Source organism: Gossypium raimondii, chromosome 2 (assembly GCF_025698545.1).
Source record: "Gossypium raimondii isolate GPD5lz chromosome 2, ASM2569854v1, whole genome shotgun sequence".
NCBI classification, from domain to species: domain Eukaryota; kingdom Viridiplantae; phylum Streptophyta; class Magnoliopsida; order Malvales; family Malvaceae; genus Gossypium; species Gossypium raimondii.
This window is the reverse complement of record NC_068566.1, coordinates 18,210,679-18,237,784: the sequence shown is the minus strand read 5'-3', so window position 1 is coordinate 18,237,784 and position 27,106 is coordinate 18,210,679. Positions and strand designations below refer to the sequence as shown.

Here is a 27,106-nt window from a genome sequence, read left to right as displayed (position 1 = left end):
AGAGCATCTTTTGTTTGAATCATTTGCATTGGATATTTTTATTCTTTTCTCCCAAAATTTGAGAGTGATGAGTTGGTTTCACAGCCATCTCCACCAACAATGCTCCATTATTGGTCAAAGTCATTTTAGCTTGCAGAGAAATCAAGTGTAACCTCCCAAACCCGACCTAGACGTTATGGATAGATTGAGAAGGCTACATTAGCCACTAAAATGGTTAAGCTAACTTACATTACTTTAGAATACCTTAAATAAACTCATTTTAGAGAAAACCGTAGTTGTACTTTGAGTTAGCTTAAAAGCATTCATTCATTAGGTCGTGTATACTTAGGATTCATTTATTGTTGATGGTGTTGTTTTAGAAAAACCATTTGCTTGTCGTTTTTCTTCAAAATAACTAAATTTTAAACTAATACAGCGAAAAACCATTTTTTCAAGTCATTTTGAAAACTTAGTTGCCTTATCAGATTATTTTTCAAAAACCGTTCTTTTGCAATGCAGCGAAAATTAGGGAACAATATCAAATTTTACATAAGCCCGATATCATGCATTATCCAGTTATTATGCTTGAGTAATCCATGCATGGAAAAATCTCAGAAGAAAAGTTACCAAGCCACAAACCAGAAGACATTAAAAATTACAAACCAAAACCAATACAAACAGATTAATAGTTTATAAAAAATAATCTGAGGTCCAAGGTCATTCTCCGAATGCTGAGTCCGGTCCTAAATTCGAGGTTTACCTAAAAAGTTAAACACTATTGGGGGGTGAGCTTATGAAAAGCTTAGTGTGAGTCGAACAATTATTTAAACAGGAAAAAAAATCAAATACAGTGAAACATATTAGCCTTAACAAAAGAAAATAGAACCATCATAGGAATTTTATATCGTTACATAGCCATTATCAAATTGATGTCAAACAGTGTATAAGCATGAGACATCATTCATTCGAGTAACAATCATTAAATTCCATACCATTCAATACAGCACAGTACAACACATATCATAAATCAATAACATTCGAATATGCCGTGCACATGATGTAATGCAAAAAGGTTCTTGCCCATACCATCCTATAGACATAACGAGTTCCTTAGAACTCATCATCCGAACTCTAAAACATTATGGGCTTAAGCCTGTTGTGGTTAAAACCGCTGATAACAATATGCAGAAAATTTTTCCAGTAAAAATGCAGACAAGCTACCAGTAAAAATGCGATAAATTGCCATTCCCCTCAGTATTCCAGGTGTAGTACATGACTACGAATAACGCGAACTTAATATGCCATCGGTAGTCCACGAAACTCCTCTATCAACCAAAAAATCCCAACCCAATGCATATGCAATATGTCACACAATCTCATACATAATCATGTCTCAATACTTTTCACATTCATTTGACATGCTCAGTATGTCTTCAATAATCACATACTTTCAATAAATGGAAATAGTGTTCCAATCTTTCAAATTACCGTTGTGTTGGTATCAATCAATATCGTTCAATTTCACAAACTTTACGGATTTTCATTATGCATAAATAGCACCCTTTTCAGTTCACAATATAACACATATCTCATGTGTTTAAATCATACATAAGCTTAATATCTCAACACATTATATTCAGTCAAATATTCTCATATCTCATAACTTAAATATGCGATTACAAACTCAATCAAACATTCATACTATTAAACTAGCAATTTTGCCAACATGTCAATCTTTTAAGGCTCGAAACATACCTAGTTCGACCACCCACAAAATCAAGAATTTGACAATTAAGTCAATCCAATCAATAAGATAATTTATCAAATATAACATGATATTTAATATTTTCAGACAATTTTATGAGTTTAGGATCCACACCTTATTTTTCGTTTTCGCAACACACTAGCGAATCTTCCAATTTTCCTTAATAATTCCTTAAACGAGCCTAAACCAAAATTCAGTAGAAATTCAATCTACTTACCATTAAACTAGACCCAAACACCCACTTATGAGTTCAAACCAATCTTTGAAATTATAACTATTTTATGAATCCAAACTAATTGGATTCTTTACACTATATCGATGCGAACTGTACGTACAATCATTCTTTGCCTTTAGAGATGATTTTGCGCATTTGGGTCAGCACCTAATTCAATAATATACTGGAAAATCAGTAGCTGATTAAATATTAGATTCCTTCATTTAATCAATTCATAACTTTTACCAACAACTATGCTGAAATAACAAACTAGTTGTCCTTAATTGTACTTACGCTTCACGATTTGTGGGATTTGATACGCTAATTGATCAAGAACGCTTCTCTCTAATAAATATGTGATTAAAGGATGATTAGGAGGGTTCAAGAAAAAAATTTAATAATAGAAAAATATTGGAAGGACCCAAGAAAGAAAATCCCTCCTTCTTGCACATAGGCACACGCACCATCACCAGGGTGGCCAAAATTGGGACTAAATTTTAAAACGGCTTGAGATCTCATTAAAATATGAAAAAAAATACCTTTGAAATCATTTAAAATACACCAAATTCCAGATTTTGAAATTTTTGTTTTTAATTGATAAGATTAATCAAGAAATTAAAGAGAAAACAGATCTTACCCAAGCTAGTTGAGTGAAACTGCAATGACACTTCCGTGGCAATGTTCGGGATTGGTCTTGGGGTTCAAGATTGTAGATTTGGGGATGATTTAGATGAGGATAAATTTTAACAATAGAGTAAAGGAGATGGTGCACAATCTTGGCGCAAAAAGAAGAAGAAAGAGATGGTAAAATGACAGGTGTAGGTGACGACAACAATTGGAGAAAGAAAGAAAATTGAAGAGAAAGAGGAAAGGAAGAGGTTGAACGGAAAGTGTAGGGAAAAATTTAATTAAAGGCTAAAAAATACAATAAAATGTTGTATTTATACTTTGGGTTCTAGGGTATGGATGACACACACATTAAAAAAAAGGTTTTGTAAAATTAAATTTTTCGCAAGGGAAAGGATTCGAACTTGGGACCTCATTTAATTTCCATGCTTTCTCATATTTCTTTTAACCATTAGGATTTTTTCTCATTCTTGAAATAATTTTGCAATATGTATTTTAAAAACAAGGCATGTCACATACTAGGGTTTAAGGGAAAAATGATGAGAGAGAAGGGATATAAACTTGGGTTTCAAGAAACGTTTCACTAGCACTTAACCAACAAACCAATACCTCATTTATTTCAAAAATTAGGGAATGACTGCTCTCTCTCGATTCCCAAACCTAATTCTACTAACCCCTAATTTTTGGGATGTTACAATTCTCCCATCGTTAAAGAAATTTCGTCCTTGAAATTTTATTAGTCACAAAATCTGTTACCCTTTTTCCTTTAAACCGAGCCTCCAAGCTTTCGCTGCGCAAGTCTAATTCCAACACAATTCTAGACAATGCGTCTACTTAAATTCCAAACATATATCTTACAGATCTAATTATAGAAACATTACTAACAGATTCCTCTACCCCAATTCCCAATTTTAACAGAAACTATACTAGATTGCACTTACCACAATATCAACATATCGAAGCCTTAGCTGATCTAATAGTTTCTCCAATAATAACTACTACAACTTTTTGTTGAGGTCCGATCCTCTAGCCCGCTTTAAAGGTCTCGGATTTGGACTAGTGAAAGTAGACTCTCTCTTTTTTCGAACTTTAATATTTTCCTTTCTCTTACACTCGAAGCGTTTACTCTCTCCCTCCATATTGGTCTTTTCAACCATAATCTTGAAAACCATTTATAAGACTCCCAAACCGCTTGAGACACTGCATCATCCCCAACCTCTTAGTTTTCACCTTCAAAAGTAGGCACAATCACTATGTCATTCATCTCAAGGTTAGACACAATTCCTTAAAAGGCAAATGACTGAACCTGGTAGCTCGACAGAGAGCCCTATGGTTCCTCATTCTACGATCGTTCATTAGGTACCCTATGGTATTAAATTTGATCTACAGTTTCAAAAGAAATAATCACCAGCTAACTTCAAGAAATTTTCAACTTCCTATCTTACAGTTTCAAAGAAAAAAAATAAAATACTAACTATTTCAGTTCCATGTCTATAGTAATTCACCTCAAGTGTTTACCTATAACTTAACAATATCTTTTCTATGGCAACCAAAATTGGAGTCTCGGACATTTTTTTTTTGTATAATATCATTTTCAAATTTCTCTATGGCTTGGTTTTCCCAAATTTCCCCCTTTTCATGTATGCATGCATGTAGACTTAAGTAAATTTAAAACCTTAGTCTGAGGTTTTGAACCAAGGCTCTAGTACCACTAAATGTAACCTCCCAAACCCGGCCTAGAGGTTATGGTTAGATTGAGAAGGCTACATTAGCCACCAAAATGGTTAAGCTAACTTACGTTCCTTTTGAAGAACTTAAATAAACTCATTTTAGAGAAAATCGTAGTTGTACTTTGAGTTAGCTTAAAAGCATTCATTCATTAGGTCATGTATACTTAGAATTCATTTATTGTTGATAGTGTTATTTTAGAAAAACTGTTTACTTGTCGTTCTTCTTTTTAAAAAAACTCAATGTTAAACTAATGTAGCGGAAAAACCATTTTTTCAAGTCATTTTGGAAACTTAGTTGCCTTATCGATTTGTTTTTCAAAAACGATTCCATTGCAATGCAGCGGAAACCAGGGAACAATGTCAAATTTTACTTAAGCCCGATATTATGCATTATCTAGTTACTATGCTTGAGTAATCCATGCATGCAAAAATCTCAGAAGAAAAGTTACCAAGCCACAGACCAGACCCAAATCCAATACGACTTGATTAATACTTTATAAAAAAATAATTTGAGGTCCAAGGTGATTCTCTGAATGCCGAGTCCAGTCCTAATTTTGAGGTTTACCTGAAAAGTTAAACACCATTGGGGGTTGAGCTTATGAAAAGCTCAGTGTGAGTTGAACAATTATTTAAACGGGCAAAAGCATCAAATACAATGAAACATATTAGCATTAACAAAAGAAAATAGAACCATCATAGGAATTTCATGTCATTACATAGCCATTAACAAATTGATTTCAAATAATGTATGAGCATGAGACATCATTCGAGTAACAATCATTAAATTCGATATCATTCAATACAACATAATACAACATATATCATAAACCAATAACATTCTAATATGTTGTGCACATGATGCAATGCAAAAAGGTTCCAACCCATACCATATGCTACACACCACGAGTTCTCCAGAACCCATCATCTGAATTCTAAAACATTATGTGCTTAAGCCCGTTGTGGTTAAAACCACTGATAACAATATGCAAAAAATTCTGTCAGGAAAAATGTAGACAAGTTGTCAGTAAAAATGTGATAAATTGCCATTCCCCTCGGTACTCTAGGTGCAGTGTGTTGGATAGCCGACACCCCTATGGCGCAGCGAAAAATAAAAATCTGGCGATCCTAACCAGGGATCCATGTGTGAGGAACGAATCGGGGTGAAAGAGGTTGCGAAATTACCTAATGTTTATTCAGAGTAGACAGCAACACCTCAACAACGAGTAGTCTGATCTGCTGTCGAACCAAACCGCAATCTATCGTGATTCCGGCCTCTACATAATCCACCCAGTTGACTACGAACGGAAGGAAACCCCAAAACATTTTTGAGAGTTATTTTTCTTTGAAGGCTGCTAGACTCAAACAAAGAAAAACGGGATTATATATCCTTTTGTTTTAGGGTTTTTGTTTTTTAAGAATTAAATAAATATAATAATATTTTAATCCGAAAATTATAATTACATTAATTATAATATAAGTTCGGTAAACCATATATTTATTTGAATTCTTATGCTAACCAAATTCATGTCCTCACTATACGTACAACAACCTTGTACATAATGTGTTGGAAATTTGATTACCGAATTAAATTAATTCTATAATTAATTTAATTCAAGCGACCCCAAAAACAATACCAACTATGGTTTATTCCGTTCATTTCAACTATAGGGTGTGACCCTGTAGGTTCTTGTAACGTTAGCAGTAACACTAGAACGATTCTAATGCTACGAACAATGAGTGGCATCTAGCAATGCATCATTGCTACCTAAGTCACAAGAGATCATGATTCGACATAACCTTTTTATGATTAACCTTTTATGCAATAATCCTTAAGTCCTTTATCTCTAGATTGGACACAAGTCATGGAATAGTCACACTTGCATTGTCCATTCCATGTTCTTTGATACCTTAAGCAGACTACGATATACAAATAAGTATGACATCTAATATCAACTTATTTGAGCATGGCCATGCATTTCTAGTCTCACTTAATCAAGTGGCCTAAGATATTACTCCCATTATGTAGGAGGGACTTATCCTATATCGACCAACCATATCCCTCTACATAGATTGTGGTATATCCAACATCAGTCTTTATTGAACAACCAGTTACGGTGTACGTTTGACTGTATCAAAATATACAACTCACGATGTTGGGATTATGATGATCTCAAGTCTGAGGATCATATAAATATTAATCATTATGAGTAATGTCGTGACAATTACATAATAATCCAAGAAACATACTCATAACGGGTCACCCAATATGTTGTTCTCTAACACACATATTCATGTAATGATTCGACATTCCATATCAATGACAACTCTTTATCATCAATCAACTACACGTTAGTCTTAATGCATTATCGTTGTCCTATCCAACAATAATACTTGACTAAGGAACTTTTAAGAATAATCATATTATTCTCGTGACATTATTATAAAACAATTTATTTATATATACACGTAAAAGAAACCTGAAATAATAATGGTAACGCCTTATATTAATAAACATGATAAATCAAGTATGTTGTTACAACCATCTCATGATTGATCTTTGGGCATACTCTAACAATCTCCCACTAGCACTAAGACCAATCACTTATATATCTAATACCAAGTGACTTAATGTGACGATCATGCTTCCAACGTGTCGAGGCTTGGTCAAGGATCAACAATGTTATCATTTGTAGGTACTCGCATATCTCTACATCCCTCGATCGATAATCTCTCGAATAAGATGGTAGCGCCTAAGTATATGTTTGGATCATTGGTGAGATCTAGGTTCTTTAGCTTGTGCAATGGCTCCATTATTATCACATCGGAGTTCTATAGCATCCGATATGCTAGGCACAACCCCTAGTTCAAGAATGAAGTTTTGATCCAAACCGCTTCTTTTCTCAGCCTCACTTGGTCTGCAATATACTCAACCTCTGTTGTAGAATCGCCATCTTGTACTTTGCTTTGAACTCTTCCACTCACAGACCACCATTAAGGCAAAACACAAAACCGATTGTGATCGAGAATCGTCCTTATCGGTTTGAAGCTAGCATCGTGTAACCTTTACACTTAACTCTTCCTCACCTCCATATAGTAGGAAAACATCCTTAGTTCTTCTCAAGTACTTAAGGATATTCTTGATCGTGGTCCATGACCTTCACCGGATCTACTTGGTATCTACTCGTCATGCTTAAGGCATATGAGACATCCGGACGGTACATAACATGGCATACATGATAGATCCAATAGCGGAAGCATATGGAAGTTTACTCATTCGTTCTCTCTCCTATGGAGTTGAAGGACACATTTCCTTCGAGAGTGAAATACCATGTCTCATAGGTAGGAATCCTCTTTTAGATTCTTCCATACTGAACCTTTTCAGTACTTTGTCTATGTATGTACTTTGGCTTAGACCTAGTAGTCGTCTTGATCTATCTCTATAGATCTTTACTCCTAAGATGTAAGTTGCTTCGCCCAAGTCCTTCATAGAAAAACAATTTCCTAACCAAGTCTTAATAGACTACAAGGTAGGTATGTCATTTCCTATGATAAGTATGTCATCCACATACAGTACCAAGAATGTTATAGTGCTCCCACTAACTTTCTTGTAAACACATGGCTCATCTTCATTTTTGATAAAACCAAACTCTTTGATTGCATCATTAAAACGAAGATTCCAACTTCGAGAAGCTTGCTTTAATCCATAAATGGATCTTTGTAGCTTACATATCTTTCCAGTATCCTTTGGATTGACAAAACCTTCAGGTTGTGTCATGTACACATCCTCTTCAAGTTTCCCATTAAGGAAAGCTGTTTTGACGTCCATCTGCCAGATTTCATAGTCATGAAATGCAGCTATAGCTAGCAAGATCCTGATGGATTTAAACATAGCTACAGGAGAAAAGGTTTCATCATAGTCAACACCATGAACTTGGCGAAAACCTTTAGCGACTAATCGCCCCTTATATGTTTGTACATTACCATCCATGTCGGTTTTCTTTTTGAAAACCCACTTGCACCCTATGGGCTTAACCCCTTCGACTGGGTCAACCAAAGTCCATACTTGGTTTTCATACATGGAATCCATCTCGGATCTCATGGCTTCAAGCCATTTCTCGAGTCCGGCTCGTCACACCGCTTCTTGATAAGTCCTAGGCTCATCTTGATCTATCGAGAGAACGTCACCATGCGTTGTAACGAGAAATCCATATCTCTCAGGTGCTTGGCGTTCCCTTAAAGATCTACGCAGTGGTTGTGTTTCCACAGCAATTACTTGTTCCTCAACCCCTTGTGGAACTTGCTGTTGTTCTATCTCTGGTTCAGTGGTATTTTGTGATTCTCGAACTTCATCAAGTTCAATCTTTTTCATACTTCCTTTTCTAGAAACAAATTCTCTCTCTAGGAAGACACTTGTCCGAGCAACAAGTATTTTGTTCTCAGTGGGATTAAAGAAATAATATCCTTTGGTTTCTTTTGGATACCCCACAAAAATACATTTTTCAGATTTGGGTTCAAGCTTAGTAGACGTCTGACGTTTAACATAAGCTTCGCAACCCCAAATTTTCATAAAAGACATACTGGGACGTTTCCCAGTCCATATCTCATATGGTGTCTTTTGAACCGATTTAGATGGAACACGATTTAGTGTGAAAGCAGCTGTCTCAAGTGCATGTCCCCAAAAGGAAGTCGGCAGATCAACATGACTCATCATGGATCGAACCATGTCTAACAAAGTTCGATTTCTACTTTCAGAAACTCCATTCCATTGAGGAGTACCAGGAGGAGTAAGTTGTGAGACAATCCCACATTGCTTCAAAAGATCATCAAACTCTAAGCTCATATACTCTCCACCTCGATCAGATCGAAGTGTCTTGATAGTTTTTCCTAGTTGATTTTGTACTTCATTTTTGAATTCCTTGAACTTTTCAAGGGATTCAGACTTATGGAACATGAGATAGACATACCTATATCTACTGAAATCATCAGTGAAAGTGATGAAGTAATGAAATCCTCCTCTAGCCTGTATCTTTATTGGCCCACATACATCAGAATGTATTAGGCCCAATAAATCACTAGCTCGTTCACTTTTACCAGTAAAAGGAGACTTAGTCATTTTTCCCAATAAGCAAGATTCACATATTTCAAATTGTTCAAAAACAAATGAATCCAAGAAACCATCTTTGTGGAGCTTGGATATGCGTTCCTCACTTATGTGGCCCAAACGACAATGCCATAGATAAGTTTGATTTGAGTAATTTATTTTTGATCTTTTAGTATTTATGTCGTAGATGGGATTCATTTGATCTAAAACATAGAGGCCATTATTCAATTGTGCTGAACCATAGAAAACATTATTGAGATAAAAGGAACAACAATTATTCTTAATAATTATCTCAAAACCAATTTTGTCTAAACAAGAAATTGAAATAATGTTTTTAGTCAAACTGGGCACATAATAACAATCCTCTAAACATAAACCAAGTCCACTAGGCAAAGATAAATTATATGTTCCCACAGCTAATGCAACAACTTTTGCTCCATTTCCAACTCGTAGGTCCACATCTCCTCTAGCCAAAGTCCTACTCCTTTGCAGTCCCTGTACAGAAGTACAAATGTGAGAACCACAACTAGTATCTAATAACATAAATACCTGAAGCAGATGTTCCACTTATTTTGGCCTTCTTGACTTCCTCAAGATAGATAGGGCAGTTCCGCTTCCAATGTCCAGTCACACCACAATGAAAACAGTTTCCTTCCTTAGCCACCCCTCCTTTAGGTTTCAATGCAGCCTTTACTTTTCCAGGCTTGGGCCTAGCTTTGCCCTTGGGCTTTGCCTGAACTTTGGCCTTTCCCTTGCCCTTATTATTACGGACCATCAGTATAGGCTTGGGTCCAACCTTTTTCATGTTGCCTTCAGCAGTTCGTAACATACTGAGCAACTGTGGCAGAGTCTTATCAATCTCATTCATATTAAAATTGAGGACAAACTGGCTGTAGCTATCCGGCAACGATTGCAGAATAACATCAGTGGCCAACTCTTGGCTCAATGGAAACCCAAGCTTAGACAGGCTTTCAATATAGCCAATCATCTTAAGGACATGAGGTCCCACTGGGCTTCCTTCAGCCAGCTTACATTGGAACAGGGCCTTAGAGATATCGAACCTCTCTTGCCGTGCTTGCCCCTGATAAAGTTCTTTCAGGTGCTCAATCATTTCATAAGAAACCATGTCCTCATGTTGCTTCTGAAGCTCAGGATTCATAGTGGCAAGCATAAGACATCCAACGTCTACCATGTCATCGAGATGCTTCCTGTAAGCATCTCTATCAGCCCTCGAGGCATTAGTGTGTGGCTCGTTAGGAACTGTTTGTTCAATGACATATAATTTCCGTTCTTGTTTGAGGACAATCCTCAAGTTACAGAACCAGTCAAGAAAATTTAAACCATTCAACTTGTCCTTCTCAAGAACCGATCGCAATGATAGTGTATTTGTGTTTGCAGCCATAATATATCTACAACAATGAAATTATGCGTGTGAAAATTTATCAAATTTATATTAATCATTAAAAGGACTTAATTAAATGATGCTCCCACTATTTTACTACAAAACTAATACCCTCACACGTTAGTTTCGGAAAGGCTTTCTTGAAAAGCATTTCAAGTGGGTTAAGGATCCATATTTCACCTCCTCTTAAGTCAGCTTTGGCTTTACTCTCAAGATTATGGTTATCTAGGTAAGCAACACTTGCTAATTACATCATATGTAACTCCTAAAGTTTGGTGAACAACTCTTGTTCTAATCATCTTATGATTTATCCAAATTACTTGCCTCTAGGTTTCTAATCCTATTAGAATAACCTAGTCAAGTCATTAACCAATTTTAACCTGCGAATATCACTTGTTTATTCTTCGTGTTTAACCAAGATAAATACTAGTACTTTGCTTTAGCAGAACCTACACAGTATTGATCGAGGCCTTAACGAGGGCAAAATTGGAAGGCTATGTTGACTTAATATTTTAATAGAGGGATTTTATTAAGATCGTTTAATCTCACCAATTATGATTTACTTTAGTCCATTTAGCCATTTAATTGATCTCATCAATTAATGTGGTTCATTATTATCAAAATTTAACATGTTTAAAGTTTGGCATGCTTTAGACATCCATAGCATCTCATACATGAATAAAGCAATAAATAAATGCAATAGTTATAGCCCATAAACTAAGGTGGCGCAACCCAAGCCAATGGGAGAACCAAAAGGAAACCTAAAGGTGTAAGCCGGTTTTCAAGCTATCAGTCCACACTGGTTGGCTCATCTTCCATCTCGGCTAGCCCACAGCAACTCTTGCAAATTACAATATGTAGAAACTCGTTTTACATACGAGGGAGTAAGATGAGAAGAGAAATACAAGAGAATAGTAGCAAGGCACGACACGCAGGCCGTATTTATAAAATTACAACCTTTTTTTATCAAATGGGCTGTTGGGCTATAACTATGCATTTCAAACACCATGCATGTCGAAAATAGCATATACAAATAAACACTTTTGTTAAGGTGTATTAAAACATATCCTTTCAACTTTATGGCCCACCAAGTTTTATTTATTATATATAAAAAAATACTTTAAGAAGATGGGGGCTGAGGCGGTGAAGGGAGCGGGCCGAAGGTTACTATTAAACGATTTAAACAGTCGAAATTTACTAAAATTAAAGCATGCATCTCATACAATTGCATCACCCAAGTATTTAAACCTGAGTCCGTATCACACAAGTGGCTCTGACACCACTGTTGGATCGCCGGCACCCCTATGGCGCAGCGAAAAATAAAAATCTGGCGATCCTAACCAGGGATCCATGTGTGAGGAACGAATCGGGGTGAAAGAGGTTGCGAAATTACATAATGTTTATTCAGAGTAGACAACAACCCCTCAACAACGAGTAGTCTGATCTGCTGTCGAACCAAACCGCAATCTATCGTGATTCCGACCTCTACGTAATCCACCCAGTTGACTACTAATGTAAGGAATCCCCAAAACTGTTTTGAGAGTTATTTTTTTGAAGGTCGCTAGACTCAAACAAAGAAAAACGGGATTATATATATCCTTTTGTTTTAGGGTTTTTGTTTTTAAGAATTAAATAAATATAATAATATTTTAATCCGAAAATTATAATTACATTAATTATAATATAAGTTCGATAAACCATATATTTATTTGAATTCTTATGTTAACCAAATTCATGTCCTCACTATATGCATAACAACCTTGTACATAATGTGTTGAAATTTGATTACCGAATTAAATTAATTCTATAATTAATTTAATTCAAGCGACCCAAAAACAATACCAACTATGGCTTATTCCGTTCATTTCAACTATAGGTGTGACCTCAGAGGTTCTTGTAACGTTAGCAAGAACACTAGAACGATTCTAATGCTACGAACAATGAGTGGCATCTAGCAATGCATCATTGCTACCTAAGTCACAAGAGATCATGATTCGACATAACCTTTTTATGATTAACCTTTTATGCAATAATCCTTAAGTCCTTTATCTCTGGATTGGACACAAGTCATGGAATAGTCACACTTGCATTGTCCATTCCATGTTCCTTGATATCTTAAGCAGACTATGATATACAAATAAGTATGACATCTAATATCAACTTATTTGAGCATGGCCATGCATTTCTAGTCTCACTTAATCAAGTGGCCTAAGATATTACCCCCATTATGTAGGAGGGACTTATCCTATATCGACCAACCATATCCCTCTACATAGATTGTGGTATATCCAACATCGCCTTTATAGAACAACCGATTCTGATTAGTACGCTTGATCAGATCAAAATATACAACTCACGGTGTTGGGATTATGATGATCTCAAGTCTAAGGATCATATAAATATTAATCATTATGAGTAATGTCGTGACAATTACATAATAATCCAAGAAACATACTCATAACGGGTCACCCAATATGTTGTTCTCTAACACACATATTCATGTAATGATTCGACATTCCATATCAATGACAACTCTTTATCATCAATCAACTACACGTTAGTCTTAATGCATTATCGTTGTCCTATCCAACAATAATACTTGACTAAGGAACTTTTAAGAATAATCATATTATTCTCAGGACATTATTATAAAACAGTTTATTTATATATACACAGAAAAGAAACTGAAATAATAATGGTAACGCCTTATATTAATAAACATGATAAATCAAGCATGATAAATCAAGTATGTTATTACAACCATCTCATGATTGATCTTTGGGCATACTCTAACACAGTGCACTAATTACGAATAATGTGAACTTAATATGCCACTGGTAGTCCACGGAACTCCTCCATCAACCACAAAATCTGAACCCAATGATATGAATATGTCACACAATCTCATACATAATCATATCTTAATACTGTTCACATTCATTTGACATGCTCAGCATGTCCTTAATAATCACATACTTTCAGTAAATGAAAATAGTGTTCCAATCTTTCAAATTACCATTATGTTGGTATCAATCAATATAGTTCAATTTCACATAATTTACTGATTTTCATTGTGCATAAATAGCACCCTTTTCAGTACACAATATAACAAATATCTCATGCGTTTAAATCATACATAAGCTTAGTATCTCAATACATTATATCATTCAGTCAAATATTCTCATATCTCATAACACAAATATGCAATTAGAAACTCAATCAAACATTCATACTATCAAATTAGCAATTTTTCTAACATGTCAATCTTTTAAGGGTCGAAACATACCTAGTTCGACTACCCACAAAATTAATAATTTGACTATTAAGTCAATCCAATCAGCAAGCTAATTTATCAAATATAACATGATATTTAACATTTTCAAACAATTTTATGAGTTTAGGACCCACACCTTATTTTTCCCTTTCTCGCAACACACTAGCGAATCTTCCAATTTTCCTTAATAATTCCTTGAACGAGCCTAAACCAAAATTTAGTATAAATGCAATCAATTTACCAGTAAACTAGCCCCAAAACACCCACTTATGAGTTCAAACCTATCGTTGTGGGATCCGATTGTCTAATTGATTAAGAATGTCTCTTCCTAATCAACATGTGATTAAAGGATGATTAGAAGGGTTCAAGAACAAAATTTAATGCTAGAAAAATATTGGCAAGACCCAAGAAAAGAAATAGCCGCCTTTCATGCACATAGGCACACGCACCACCACCCATGGTGGCCTAAACTGGGGTTGAATTTTAAAATGGTTAAAGATCTCAATAAGATTAATCAAGAAATTAAAGAGAAAATAGATCTTACCAAGCTAGTTGAAAGAAACAGCAATGACACTTCCGTGAAAATGTTCGGGCTCGATCTTGGGGTTCAAGATTTTAGATTTAGGGCTGATTTAGATGAGGATAAATTTTAGAAATAGATTAAAGGAGATGGTGCACAATCTTGATGCAAAAAGAAGAAGAAAGAGATGGTAAAATGGCAGGTGTAGGTGATGACAACATGAGAGAGTGAAAGAAAATTAAAGAGAAAAGAGAATGGGAAGAGGGTGAACGGCTAGGCCAGGGAAAAATTGAATTAAAGGCTTAAAAATACAATAAAAAGTTGTATTTATACTTAGGGTTCAAGGGTATGAATGGCACACACATTAAAAAAATAAGGGATTTTACAAAATTTAATTATTCGCAAGGGAAAGGATTCAAACTTGGGACCTCATTTAATTTTCATACTTTCTCATATTTATTTTAACCATTAGGCTTTTTCCTCATTCTTGAAATAATTTTGCAATATTTATTTTAAAAACAAGGCATGTCACATACTAGTTTTTAAGGCAAAATTTACAAAATAATAAAAATGACGAAAGAGAAGGGATTTGAACTTGGGTTTTAAGAAATGTTTCACTAGCACTTAACCAACAAGCCAATACCTCATTTATTCCTAAAAACACATAGATAATATCAAAAACTAGGGCATGACCACTCTCTCTCGATTCCCAAACCCGATTCTACTAACCCCCGATTTTTGGGATGTTACAACAAGGCCGCCATAGTTTTCCTGCCACTGCATTTGCTTTTCTTGGGTTGGACTCGATGTTCAGATCAGAATCTTTAAACAATTCCAACCATTTCATTTGGCATAGGTTCAATTCTTTCTAGGTCATCAAGTACTTTAAACTTTTATGATTAGAAAAGATATGTCAACTTTCCCTGTATAAGTAATGTATCTAGAGCTTTAGTGGTAAAACCATAACTGCCAATTCCAGATCGTGCGTGGGGTAGTTCATTTCATGCGGTTCAATTGGCATGAAGCGTACGCGATAACATTCCCTTTTTGTAGAAGAACGAAACCTAGTCCTTTCAATAATGCATCTGTGTATACTGTATACTCAACTTTAGGCTCGAGCTGTGCCAACACTGGACTTTCAGTCAGAACTGCCTTTAGCTTTTCACAACTTTGCTGACATTCTTTTCTCCACACAAACTTCTCCCGCTTCTTCAATAGTTTGGTGAGGGGTGAGACTATAATAGAGAAACCTTTCACAAATCTCCTATAATACCCAGCCAATCCCAAGAAGATGCATACTTCTATGACATCATTAGGCGAGTTCCATTCTTGAAATTTCTTTACCTATGCAAAGTCTACCATGATAGCTTCTGCTTAAATCATGTGTCTAAAGAAATGTACCTTTCTTAACCAGAACTGACACTTGCTAAAGTTTGTGTATAATTGATGTTCACGCAAGGTCCTTAATACAACTTTTAAATGTTCTTTATGGTCAAGCTCGCTCTTGGAATAGACCAATATGTCATCAATGAAGACTACTACAAACTGATCCAAGTAAGGTTGGAATACTCTGTTCATTAAATCCAAGAACACTGTGGGTGCATTGGTCAATCAAAATGTCATCACCAAAAGCTAAAAGTTCCCATACCTTAATCGGAATGCTATTTTATGTACATAATCATTCTTGAAATTTATCTGATAGTATTCAAACCTTAAGTCAATCTTGAAGAACACTGAAACTCAACTTAATTGATCAAACAAGTTGTAACCCCTAAAACAAGGCTTAGATGCTATGGCCCAATCTGAGCGATTACATTGGCCTTGAAAATGGCCAAAATGGTTCTTAACAGAAAATTTACTTTCCTTTTGAAAACAATTGATTTTGTAAAACATCTTGTACTTTTCGTTATAAAGTTATGCGTTCCTTTATAATTAAAATTATTTGAAATGTAAATTTATCTTTAAAACACATATTTGTAGCGACTAATAATCATTAAAACATTTCTTTGATCGTTTTAGAAATCACATAAAAACAATTCATGCATAATTCCTTATTATATAAAATAGTGTTTCTTACCACAATTCATAATATAAAATTTAAAGTCTCAAAACCATTTAAACAAACCCAATTTAAAGTACATAGTAAAAGTCCAAAAGAAGTTCCAAAAAGTCCATAAAAACCAAACCATTTCCAAAATCTTTAATCACAAAAACATATTATACCGAGATCCCCTTCGAAGATCCAAATTCGAGACTTAAGTATAAGGATTACTTGAGACACATGAATACCATGGGTGAGCTTTAAAAGGCACACTGTGAGGTAAAAACAAACACTTATTTTAAAACATACACATCAAAATATCACAAGGCATTTTTCACAAAATTCACATATTATCTCATTTATTGAATTAAACATGGCATACTTATGAACGATGCATAAATACACGATTTCTTACCAGTCTCCACCACATACCAATATCGAGTTCCCCAGAACTCGTGCATCTAATAACACACCAGTTTATGGAAAATCCACCATATAGATACCAATGAATGGTCACATAGCACATCGTGGATAGACCACCACATAATTGCCAATAGCAACCACATAATTACAGTTAAACTGCCACATAGCTTCCTCGTTTTACAATCCCACCCCATGCATGTGAGATGGCCATTTAAACACATGTGTTTCACTTTTCACATTTTTCACATATTCATGCTCATAACTCATATTTCTCAATTTTTACACATATGCATATATCATGCTCACATTTTCACATATCACATAGTTTTCACTTTAGCATGCTTTAATATAAATATTTATATTAAAATATGGGTCTTAACATACACATACTCATATATCACATGTTTAGATCATCACATCTCAATCTAGCCATACATTACATTACATAAAGTTGAGATCAACATTACATACATGACATATCACAAATCATGGATTTTCACAACACTTACTAGTTTAGGTCACTTGGTTTCCTCTTCGATTGAGTTTTTCAACTCCACACGAGTAGGTAAGGTACTCACACGTTAATTAATTAAATAACATTTTAATTAAATAGTAATATTAAACTTCACTTAAAACGAGAGTTAAATCCTATATCTTAATGTAGATCTAAACCGTTTGCTCCATTGTAGAAGTTTCGTTTAGGTCTAGTCTTGATCGCAAATCCTCAATTCGAATGCTCGAAGTCATCATTCTTGCGATGTTTCACTATTGAATTTTTAGAGGATTGTTAATCGATCACTTCTTTCATTACAAGATGATCGAAGGAATGAAAATAGAGTGGAATCGATGGTTGGATAATCTAAAATAATTAAATAAAATAAAAGAAAATATGTGTTTTAGCCACTAGGGTAATCGGTAGGAGAAAGAGAAAAAAAGGAAGAAATTGGTCACCGGCAACGGTGGTGACAGTGGTCTGACGGTGAAAACGACTCAGCGGTGGTCCAGCTACAGGGGTACAGTTGTCCTGATGGTGGTGCAAACTACAAGTGGGGAGGAGGGTTTGGTAAATTTTAATTGAAAGAGAGGATAAAAAGAGGGAAGAGAAGAAAATTGGTGGAGGAGAAGGTGACCCGTGATGGTTGCGGTGGTGGACACGATGGCTCATGGCGGCGTGCGGTAGAAAAGGGGAGAGGAAACTAAAAGAAAAAGATAGGGAATGTTGGTTGTGGACAGTGGTGAGGTGGTGGTGCAAATAAACTTACGGTGGTTGAAAGAAAATGGTGGTGGTTGTGGCGGCAAAAAAGAGAGAAAAATGAGGGGAAGAAAATGAAAAAAATGGAGACTAGGGTGCAAATAGGGGTGATGGATGGTACAAGGGGTGGTGTAGCTTGGTCAACATGACCAAGTTCAATGCACCACAAGCTTATGGCAAGAGAAGAGCTTTTGGCAAGGGAGTGAGACAAAGAGGGAAAAGGGGGATGTGTTTCATTTTCAAATGGCAAGTTTGACTTGCTAATGGAGGAAAGGAATCCTCTTTATATGGTAACATAGGTGAACGAAAATGCTAGCTAGCTATAACACTCCTAACCCGTATCTAACGCCAGATTAGGGTGACTAAGTACTACCAATCAATCAAAAACCATGCAACATCATATCAATCATTAACGTAAATATATTATTAACCATTTAATCACATACATATCGTCCTTAAATCTAGTTCTCAAGTCCCTAAAAATATCTTAGAAATAAAGCGGGATCAATTTAGAAAATCTCGAAAAAAGTCACAAAAATTTGAAAATAGGGGTCACACGGCGATCTGGCTAGGCCGTGTGCCTCACATGGCTGAGACACACACCCGTGTCTCAGGCCATGTAACCTTCAAACTAAAGACACATGGTCGTGCCCTAGCCCGTGTCCTCACCCATGTAACTCTCTCAGTATAGTCACACGGCTGCATCACATGCTCGTGTGTCAGGCCATGTAACTCATTGACTTGCACCCTAAAGAAATGATCAAATGACACACGGCCGTGTCACAAGCCCGTGTTTCTGACACAGCTGAGTCATACCTCCATGTCTCTGACCGGATGGACCCAAATTTACCTAAAATCAAACCATTTCTAAGACAATTTCATGCATAACTATATAAACCATTTGTGCACACAATCAAGAGGTTCAAACACCATTCAAACTTGCATAAACATACCATTTCAAGCATCCTAATTTACTTAATCAATATACAATTCAAAGGCACCACAAACATATCAAAACATAACATGCCAACATAAGTCAACATTACCTTATTTAAAGCATCATAATCTAACTTAATTCCTTACCAAAAGATATATCAATTCATCCATTCTCAACCATTACAAGCCTACCAAAAGACCATACCTTTCAATAACTAAAAGTGGTTAAGATGACTTTACTTAACAAGCATTACAAGTCGATCATATAACATAAACTTTAAAGACACAAGAATAATAAAACAACCATTAATACTACCATGAGCCATCAATACAATAGACCTATACATGATAATTTTTCCATTTCTATACATGATAATTTAGCTCATAAATGAACTTAACCATGTCTCAAGTAATCATTTTCAAGTCATTATCAACATACCAAGATAACATTAAAAACAAGCACATCAAAGTAACCAATATCACATAACTTGGTAAGGCATTAAAATGCACCAAACTAACCTAGCTTTCCGAAGCTTATACATGCCAAAACACTATTAACACATACACCATAACACCATCACAACGCACCCTACACATGCCATTATAAACTTTAATCAAATTACTCAAAAATTACTGAATTATCCACTAGATAGTGTGATAGATCTCTGATGAACTTCCAACAGATTGAGCTTCTGATAATATATAAAACAAAGGAAAATAACTATGTAAGCAATGAATGCTTATTAAGCTCGTATAAATTTTAAGCATAATATACCATTTCAACAATGAACTTAATAGATTAAGTATAAACCTTTACCAATGCCAGAAGCTTAATAAAAGCCTATATAACACCACCAACTTACAAGTTAGCATACTTATTAATGTTACATAAGAAATCAACCATATATAATGTAACACCCCTAACCGTATCCGTCATCGGTATAGGGTTACGGAGCATTACCGTATAAACATGACAAAAAAATACATTTCCAAACATTAACATAAACATAGCATAATCCATACATATACATGCATATCGTCCCTTAATCGAGCCCTCGAGAACTTAGAAACACTTTAGAAATGATTTAGGACTAAATTGGAAACATTTAAAACATTGAGAAAAAAACTTATAAATTTTAAAATGTAAGGGTCACATGGCTGTGTGGCCAGGCTATGTGACTCACACGGCTAAGACACACGCCCATGTCCCAAGCTGTGTAACAGTTGAAATAGGGACACACGACCGTGTCCGTGCCCGTGTAACTCTCTGAGTTGGGTCACACGGCCAAGCCACATGTCCGTGTGCCAAGCGCTGTAAGACTTGAAATGGCCTCACACGCTCGTGTGCCAGGCTGTGTGCTAGGCCGTGTAACTGCCTGACTTGTAACCTTTAAAAACTACAGGGGACATAGGACTGTGTTGCATGGCCATGTGTCACACACGGTTGAGACATACGCCCGTGTCTTAGGCTATGTGGACATGAAGTTGGCCAAAATCAAGCCATTTCCTTCACCCACTTCAGGCATGTACCTACAAGCCATTTGCTCCCTTAACCAAGGCATCAAAACATACTTAAACATACATAAGATGACCAATTCAAATGACCAAATCCCGTTCAACCAATATGCCATATAAGCACCTCAATCACAATTAAACTAACATACCTAAACTTATGCATATTTGAACACATTACTACCATTTCAAAACATACGATACTTGACCTATACCATGTCAATATAAACTTACCAATTAGACCATTACTCACATACATCAAAATCACCTAAGTGACGCAAACCAACCATTTACAAATGGTACCAAACAACAAACATATATATACATACCAAAATCAACACTTAACATTCAACCCAAACTTTAAACATAAATCCACCTATACATGCCATTATAACCCCAGCCAAAACATCAAAAACTACCGAAATGTTCACTGGATAGTGTGATAGGACTCCGACAAGCTTCCAAGCCAGTCTAGCTTCTGATAATCTATAAAACATAGGAAAGAAAACTATGTAAGCATATAAAGGTTAGTAAGTTCGTAAATCATGAATACAACTTACCATTTCAATGCATAACCTTTTAATTTATGCATGATTTAATCCAACATAAGCTTCGCACAAGCCTAAGCATCATCAACAACATATGTTAGTGCTTTAACACATAACTCAATTGAATTATCACATGGTAAGGTAGATTTACATGAACATAATGCCATTGAATTCATACTTTTCATAAACATAGATATGTATTCATTGATCATTATCATTTTATACCCTTCCATAGGTTCATAACATAGTCGATTGGAACACTTGCCATTCCTTCCCTTTTTATGCCCGTTAAGCCACTTAGAATAATATTGGATACGCGGGAAAGCTCACACAAAGTGTGCTAAAAATATGGTCGAAACCATTCCTTTTTCTGTTCCTTTACATTGTTGCTCACTCGAGCCATAAAATGGGTCTACTCATAGAAGCTGACGATCAGAATGTAAGCTAGATGATGCTGCTCACACAAGTTGATGAGCATCTGCAACAAATGTAGAACCTCAGCCATCGGTAGGACATTCAAGACCAGCACCCAAGAAATGGTAACCTTAATGACATGTTATTTGTATCTTACATATTCCTAAGGTTCAAACGGGGCTCGATAATCATCATAACATCGTTGGATTTCCATCATTTCTTTACATGATAAATAGCATAATAGCACGTATATAAAAATAACATCAAAATGTTATTTTAACATACGAACTTATCTCGGTAACAAACATGTCGAAATAAGATCAATTAGTTCGAGGCTTTAGCTTTTCCTCTATCTAGATTCGTACAAGGTTTATCTTGATCTAAATAAGCAAATTTAGTCCATTTAATACTCATACAATTCAATTTAGTCCAAAATTCATACTATTGAAAATTTACACTTTTGCCCCTAATATTTTAACTTCTTTACAATTTAGTCCTTAAGCTCGTTAATTGAAATTTATGCAAGTTCACCAACATTTCAAGCTGGCCGAAATACCTAGGGACTTATATCAACCCATGCAAATCATCATTTTACAATTTAACCATGGTATTGTACTACTTTTATAAATAAATCCCTAGATGATAATTTCATAAAAAATCACTTTACAAAACTTGTTTATTTAACAACAAAGATTCATATTCTTCCATTAAACTTCAAAAATCATGTAAGAACATTCATGGAAAACTCCAAAACTTTAATAGTTTTGCAAATTAGTCCCTGGGCTAACTAGATTAAGCTACAACGATCCCGAAAACATAAAAATCATTAAAAACGAGACAAAAATTACTCACATGCAAAGAGATATCCCTAGTCGAATGTTCAAGCCCTAATATGGTTTTTTTCTTCTTCAATTTCAGTGGTGAAGTCTCAACTAAGAAGATGATAACATCTTTTACATTATTTTACTTTATTTATTTATCAAATTACTTAATTAACCTTTAACTTAAACAAATTAAAAAATCAATCTCTCGCCCATCTTTGTCCACTAATAATAATGGTTTAATTACCATATAAATCCCTTTACTTTAAAATTACATAGCTATTTGATACCTTTAAATTTTGGAACTCTACTTTTGCATCTTTTACGATTTAGTCCTTTTTACTTAATTAAGCATGCAAATGTCAAAATTTCTTAATGAATTTTTATACGACCCTACTAACATACTGTGGAAATTAAAATAATAATAAAATAAATATTTATTCATCGGATTTGTGGTCCCAAAACCACTATTCTGATTGCACTGGAAATGGCCTGTTAGAACTTTCTCCCCCTTAAGGAATTTTTGTGCCCGAAAAACTTACCAGAAAAGAGGTTCGGGTATTACTCTTTCATAGTTTCTACCAGTTCCAGGTTACTTCTTCTATTCCATGACACTGCCAGAGAACTTTTACTAAAGCTATGCTTTTATTTCTTAATTTTTAACCTCTCGAGCTAGAATTCTGATAAGTTCTTCACTGTACGTTATATCAGGCTGAATCTCAACGTCAACTAGTGAAATCACATGTAATGGATTTGATCGATATCGTTGTAACATAGACATATGAAATACATTATGAGTCTTTTTGAACTCTGAGGACAATGCTAATCAGGAAGCTACTGGCCTGATTATCTTAATAATCTCATACGACCCAATCCACCGTGGACTACATTTTCCTTTACGACCGAATCGAAGAACTTTCTTCTAGGGTGACACTTTCAAAAATACTTTGTTGCCAACTTGAAATTCAATGTCTTTTCTTTTCAAATTTGCATAGGATTTCTGTCGATCTGAAGCTACTTTCAAACTGTCTCGTATAACTTTAACTTTTTTTTCGGTTTGTCGCATCAAATCTACCCCAAGAAGCTTTTTCTTATTAAGTTCAGACCAGTATAATGGAGTTCGACACTTTCAACCAATCAAAGCCTCATATGGTGCCATTTTAAAGCTCGATTATTAACTGTTGTTGTACGCAAATTAAACTAATGGTAGAAATCTCTCCCATTTACCTTTGATTTCTTTAACACGACATTGAAGCATATCCTCAAGTATCTGAATCACTCGTTCGGATTGACCATTGGTCTAAGGATGAAAAGCAGTACTAAAATGCAAACGAGTACCTTAGAGCCTAATGTAACTTACTCTAAAACTGAGACGCAAATCGCAGATCGCTATCAGAAATAATGGAAACTGGCATATCGTGCAATCTAACAATCTCAGCTACGTACAGCTTGAATAATCTCTCAAGTAAAAAAATTGTACGTACTGGAATCAAATGCATGGATTTCGTCAAATGATCAACAATGACCCAAACAACATCTTTCTTTCTCAGAGATAAAGGTAGTCCCGAAACAAAATCCATCGCGACACGTTCCCATTTCCACTTTGGAATCATCACTGGCTGTAACAAACCAGAAGGTACCTAATGTTGAACTTTAACTTGCTGACAAATTAAAAATTATACGAACTCAAAAAACTCTCGTTTCATACCTGGACACCAGTGCATTTGTTTCAAATTGTCGTACATTTTATTACTACCAGGATGAATAGACAAGCTACTACTATAAGCTTCTTGTAAAATGTTCTGGACGAGATCAGAATTTCTCAGAACGTAAATTCTGCCTTTAAAATACAAACTATCATCGGAACTGACATGAAAATATAAATTAGGTGTCGTCTCAATCTGTTTCCATTTAGCTATCAACACATCGTCACATTTTTGAGCTTTGCAAATTTGTTGCAAAAACATCAGTTTAGCTTTCAGCTCAACTAAAGTTGAACAATCATCAATCAACGTCAACGGCGTGTTCAAAGCTCGCAAAGAAAACAGAGACTTTCTACTGAAAGCATCAGCAACAACATTAGCAGTTCCTAGATGATAATCAATTACCAAGTAGTAGTCTTTCAACAAATAGGGCCATTTGCGCTGTCTCAAATTCAAATATTTCTGTGACATCAAGTACTTCAGACTTTTATGATCTATGAAGATATGACATTTTTCTCCGTAAAAATGGTTTCGACCAATCTTCAAAGCAAATACAATCGCTGCAAGTTCTAAATCATGCGTCAAATAATTCTTTTCATGTGCTTTCAACAGTTTAGAAGGAGACGTTATCACTTTGCCCTCTTGCATCAGAACACAATTGAAACCATTCAACGATATATCACTATAAATCACAAATTTTTTATCTGACTCTGGCTGAACTAACACAGGTGCCTCGGTTAACAATGCTTTCAACTAATTGAAGCTTTGTTGACATTTCTCAGACCACTGAAACTTAACATCTTTTTGGAGCAACCTCGTCAATGGTGTAGGAATCATCGAAAATCCTTTGACGAATCTTCTATAATATCTGGCTAAACACAGAAAACTTCTGACCTCAGATACATTTCTCAGAGGTTTCCAATCTACGACAGTAGAAATTTTCCTTGGATCAACTTGTAACAACCCGATTTTAGGCCTAGTCGGAACAGTGGTTTCGGGACCACAAATCTGACGAGGGAAAATATAATTATTATATTTTTATTGTCTACAATGTCACGGAAATATTTCGTGAAAATTTCGATGTTTGGGCACTCAATTTAGCCAAAAGGACTAAATTGTAAAAAGTTCAAAAGTTGAGTTCAACATGTTAGAAGTGTCTAATTGTTATGAAATTTTAAATTGGAGGTCCTTAAATGGTAATTAGACCATTGGTTAAATTTTGGACAAAAATGGACATGAGATAAGTGAAATAGGAAAATTTTAAGTTAGGGGCATTTTGGTAATTTGGTAATTAAAAAGTATTAAAAAGACAAAATAGGCCAAAAACCATCATCTTCAACCTCATGGCCGAAATTAGCAAGGGGGAAGCCATGGTTAGGGTTTTCAAGCTTCCAAGCTTTATTGTAAGTCCGTTCTAACCCTATTTTTAATGTTCTTTACGTTTTTTGAGTCCCGGTAACTTGATTTAACTTATTCTAGCAATAATTTAATCTAGGGTTTATATTTGGAAAAATACCCATATGTGAAATGTGTTTATTTTGATGTTTCATGGTAGAATATGAAGCTTGAAATTATGTTAAACAACTTTTGCTAAGCGATTTTAAGTGAAAACGAGTAAAACGACATAATCGGTAAAAATACCTAATGTTCATAAGTAAGTGTTAGAGTTGGAATTTGATGTTCCCATAGAAGAAAAAAATGTTCAGCACGTCATAAAACATAAGAACAAGAGATGAAGTTTAATTTCTGAGCTTTGGGGAAAAAGTGTAAATATGCAAAAGTTTAGGGGCAAAATCATAATTTTGCTAAAGTTCGAGTCAAAGACTGTTTTGGTAAATGTGAGTGTTAAATAAGTTAAATGTGTCATTATAGATCAAGAAAGATGAGAAGTCAACCTTAATCGGGGAAAAAAGAAGATTGGGGATTAAATTCTAAAATCTTTACATTTTGTATCGAGGTAAGTTGTATGTAATTAATACATTGTTATAATTATTTTTGTTATATTTTGTGACAACATATGCGAAAGGGCTGGATATGAAATAGTTATATTAAAGTTAGAAATTTGAAATTGATATTTGATTTGTTTAAAATCAGCTTGGTTTATGGATATACCAATTGCAAATAATGGTTGAAGTGATTTAAATCGAATTATTAAATTGGTTATGGAGTTGAGTGGAAAGATTGATATTATAATGTGCTATGGAGAAATTGAAAATTATTGGAAAATAAGAATCTTTGTGGACCTTTCGGAATGGTAAATATTTGAATGAGGTATCGATGAACACGTATGTAGTACTGTGTGAAGGCTACTACGTGAATCGATAAATGATGGTCACATGTGTAGTACTGAGTGAAGGCTACAATGTGTACCGAGAAGCTTTGGTCACGTATGTAGTACTGTGTGAAGGTTACTACGTGAATCGATAAATGATGGTCACATGTGTAGTACTAAGTAAAGGCCACAATGTGTACCGAGAAGCTTTCGTCATGTGTGTAGTACTGTGTGAAGGCTACTACGTGAATCGATAAATGATGGTCACATGTGTAGTACTAAGTGAAGGCTACTATGTGTACCGAAAAGCTTTGGTCACGTGTAGTACTATGTGAAGCTACTACGTGAACTGTAAAACTTGATCACGTGTGTAGTACTATGTGAAGGCTACTATGTGAACCGTAAAACTTGATCACGTGTGTAGTACTATGTGAAGGCTACTACGTGAACCGTAAAACTTGATCACGTGTGTAATACTATGTGAAGGCTACTACGTGAACCATAAAACTTGATCACGTGTGTAGTACTATGTGAAGGCTACTATGTGTATCGAATGATAAAAGTAACATGGG

At 35.1% G+C, this 27,106-nt stretch overlaps 1 protein-coding gene across 1 annotated transcript; it reads right to left on the bottom strand.

Moving 5' to 3' along the window:
* Window positions 1-23,920: 23,920 nt before the first annotated feature.
* Window positions 23,921-24,733, bottom strand: LOC128033862 (uncharacterized). Its single transcript, XM_052622338.1, has 2 exons — window positions 24,268-24,733; window positions 23,921-24,042 (listed from the first exon to the last, which is right to left on the bottom strand). Exons 1-2 carry the CDS (start codon window positions 24,731-24,733, stop codon window positions 23,921-23,923), a joined length of 588 nt encoding a protein of 195 aa, XP_052478298.1.
* Window positions 24,734-27,106: the final 2,373 nt, after the last annotated feature.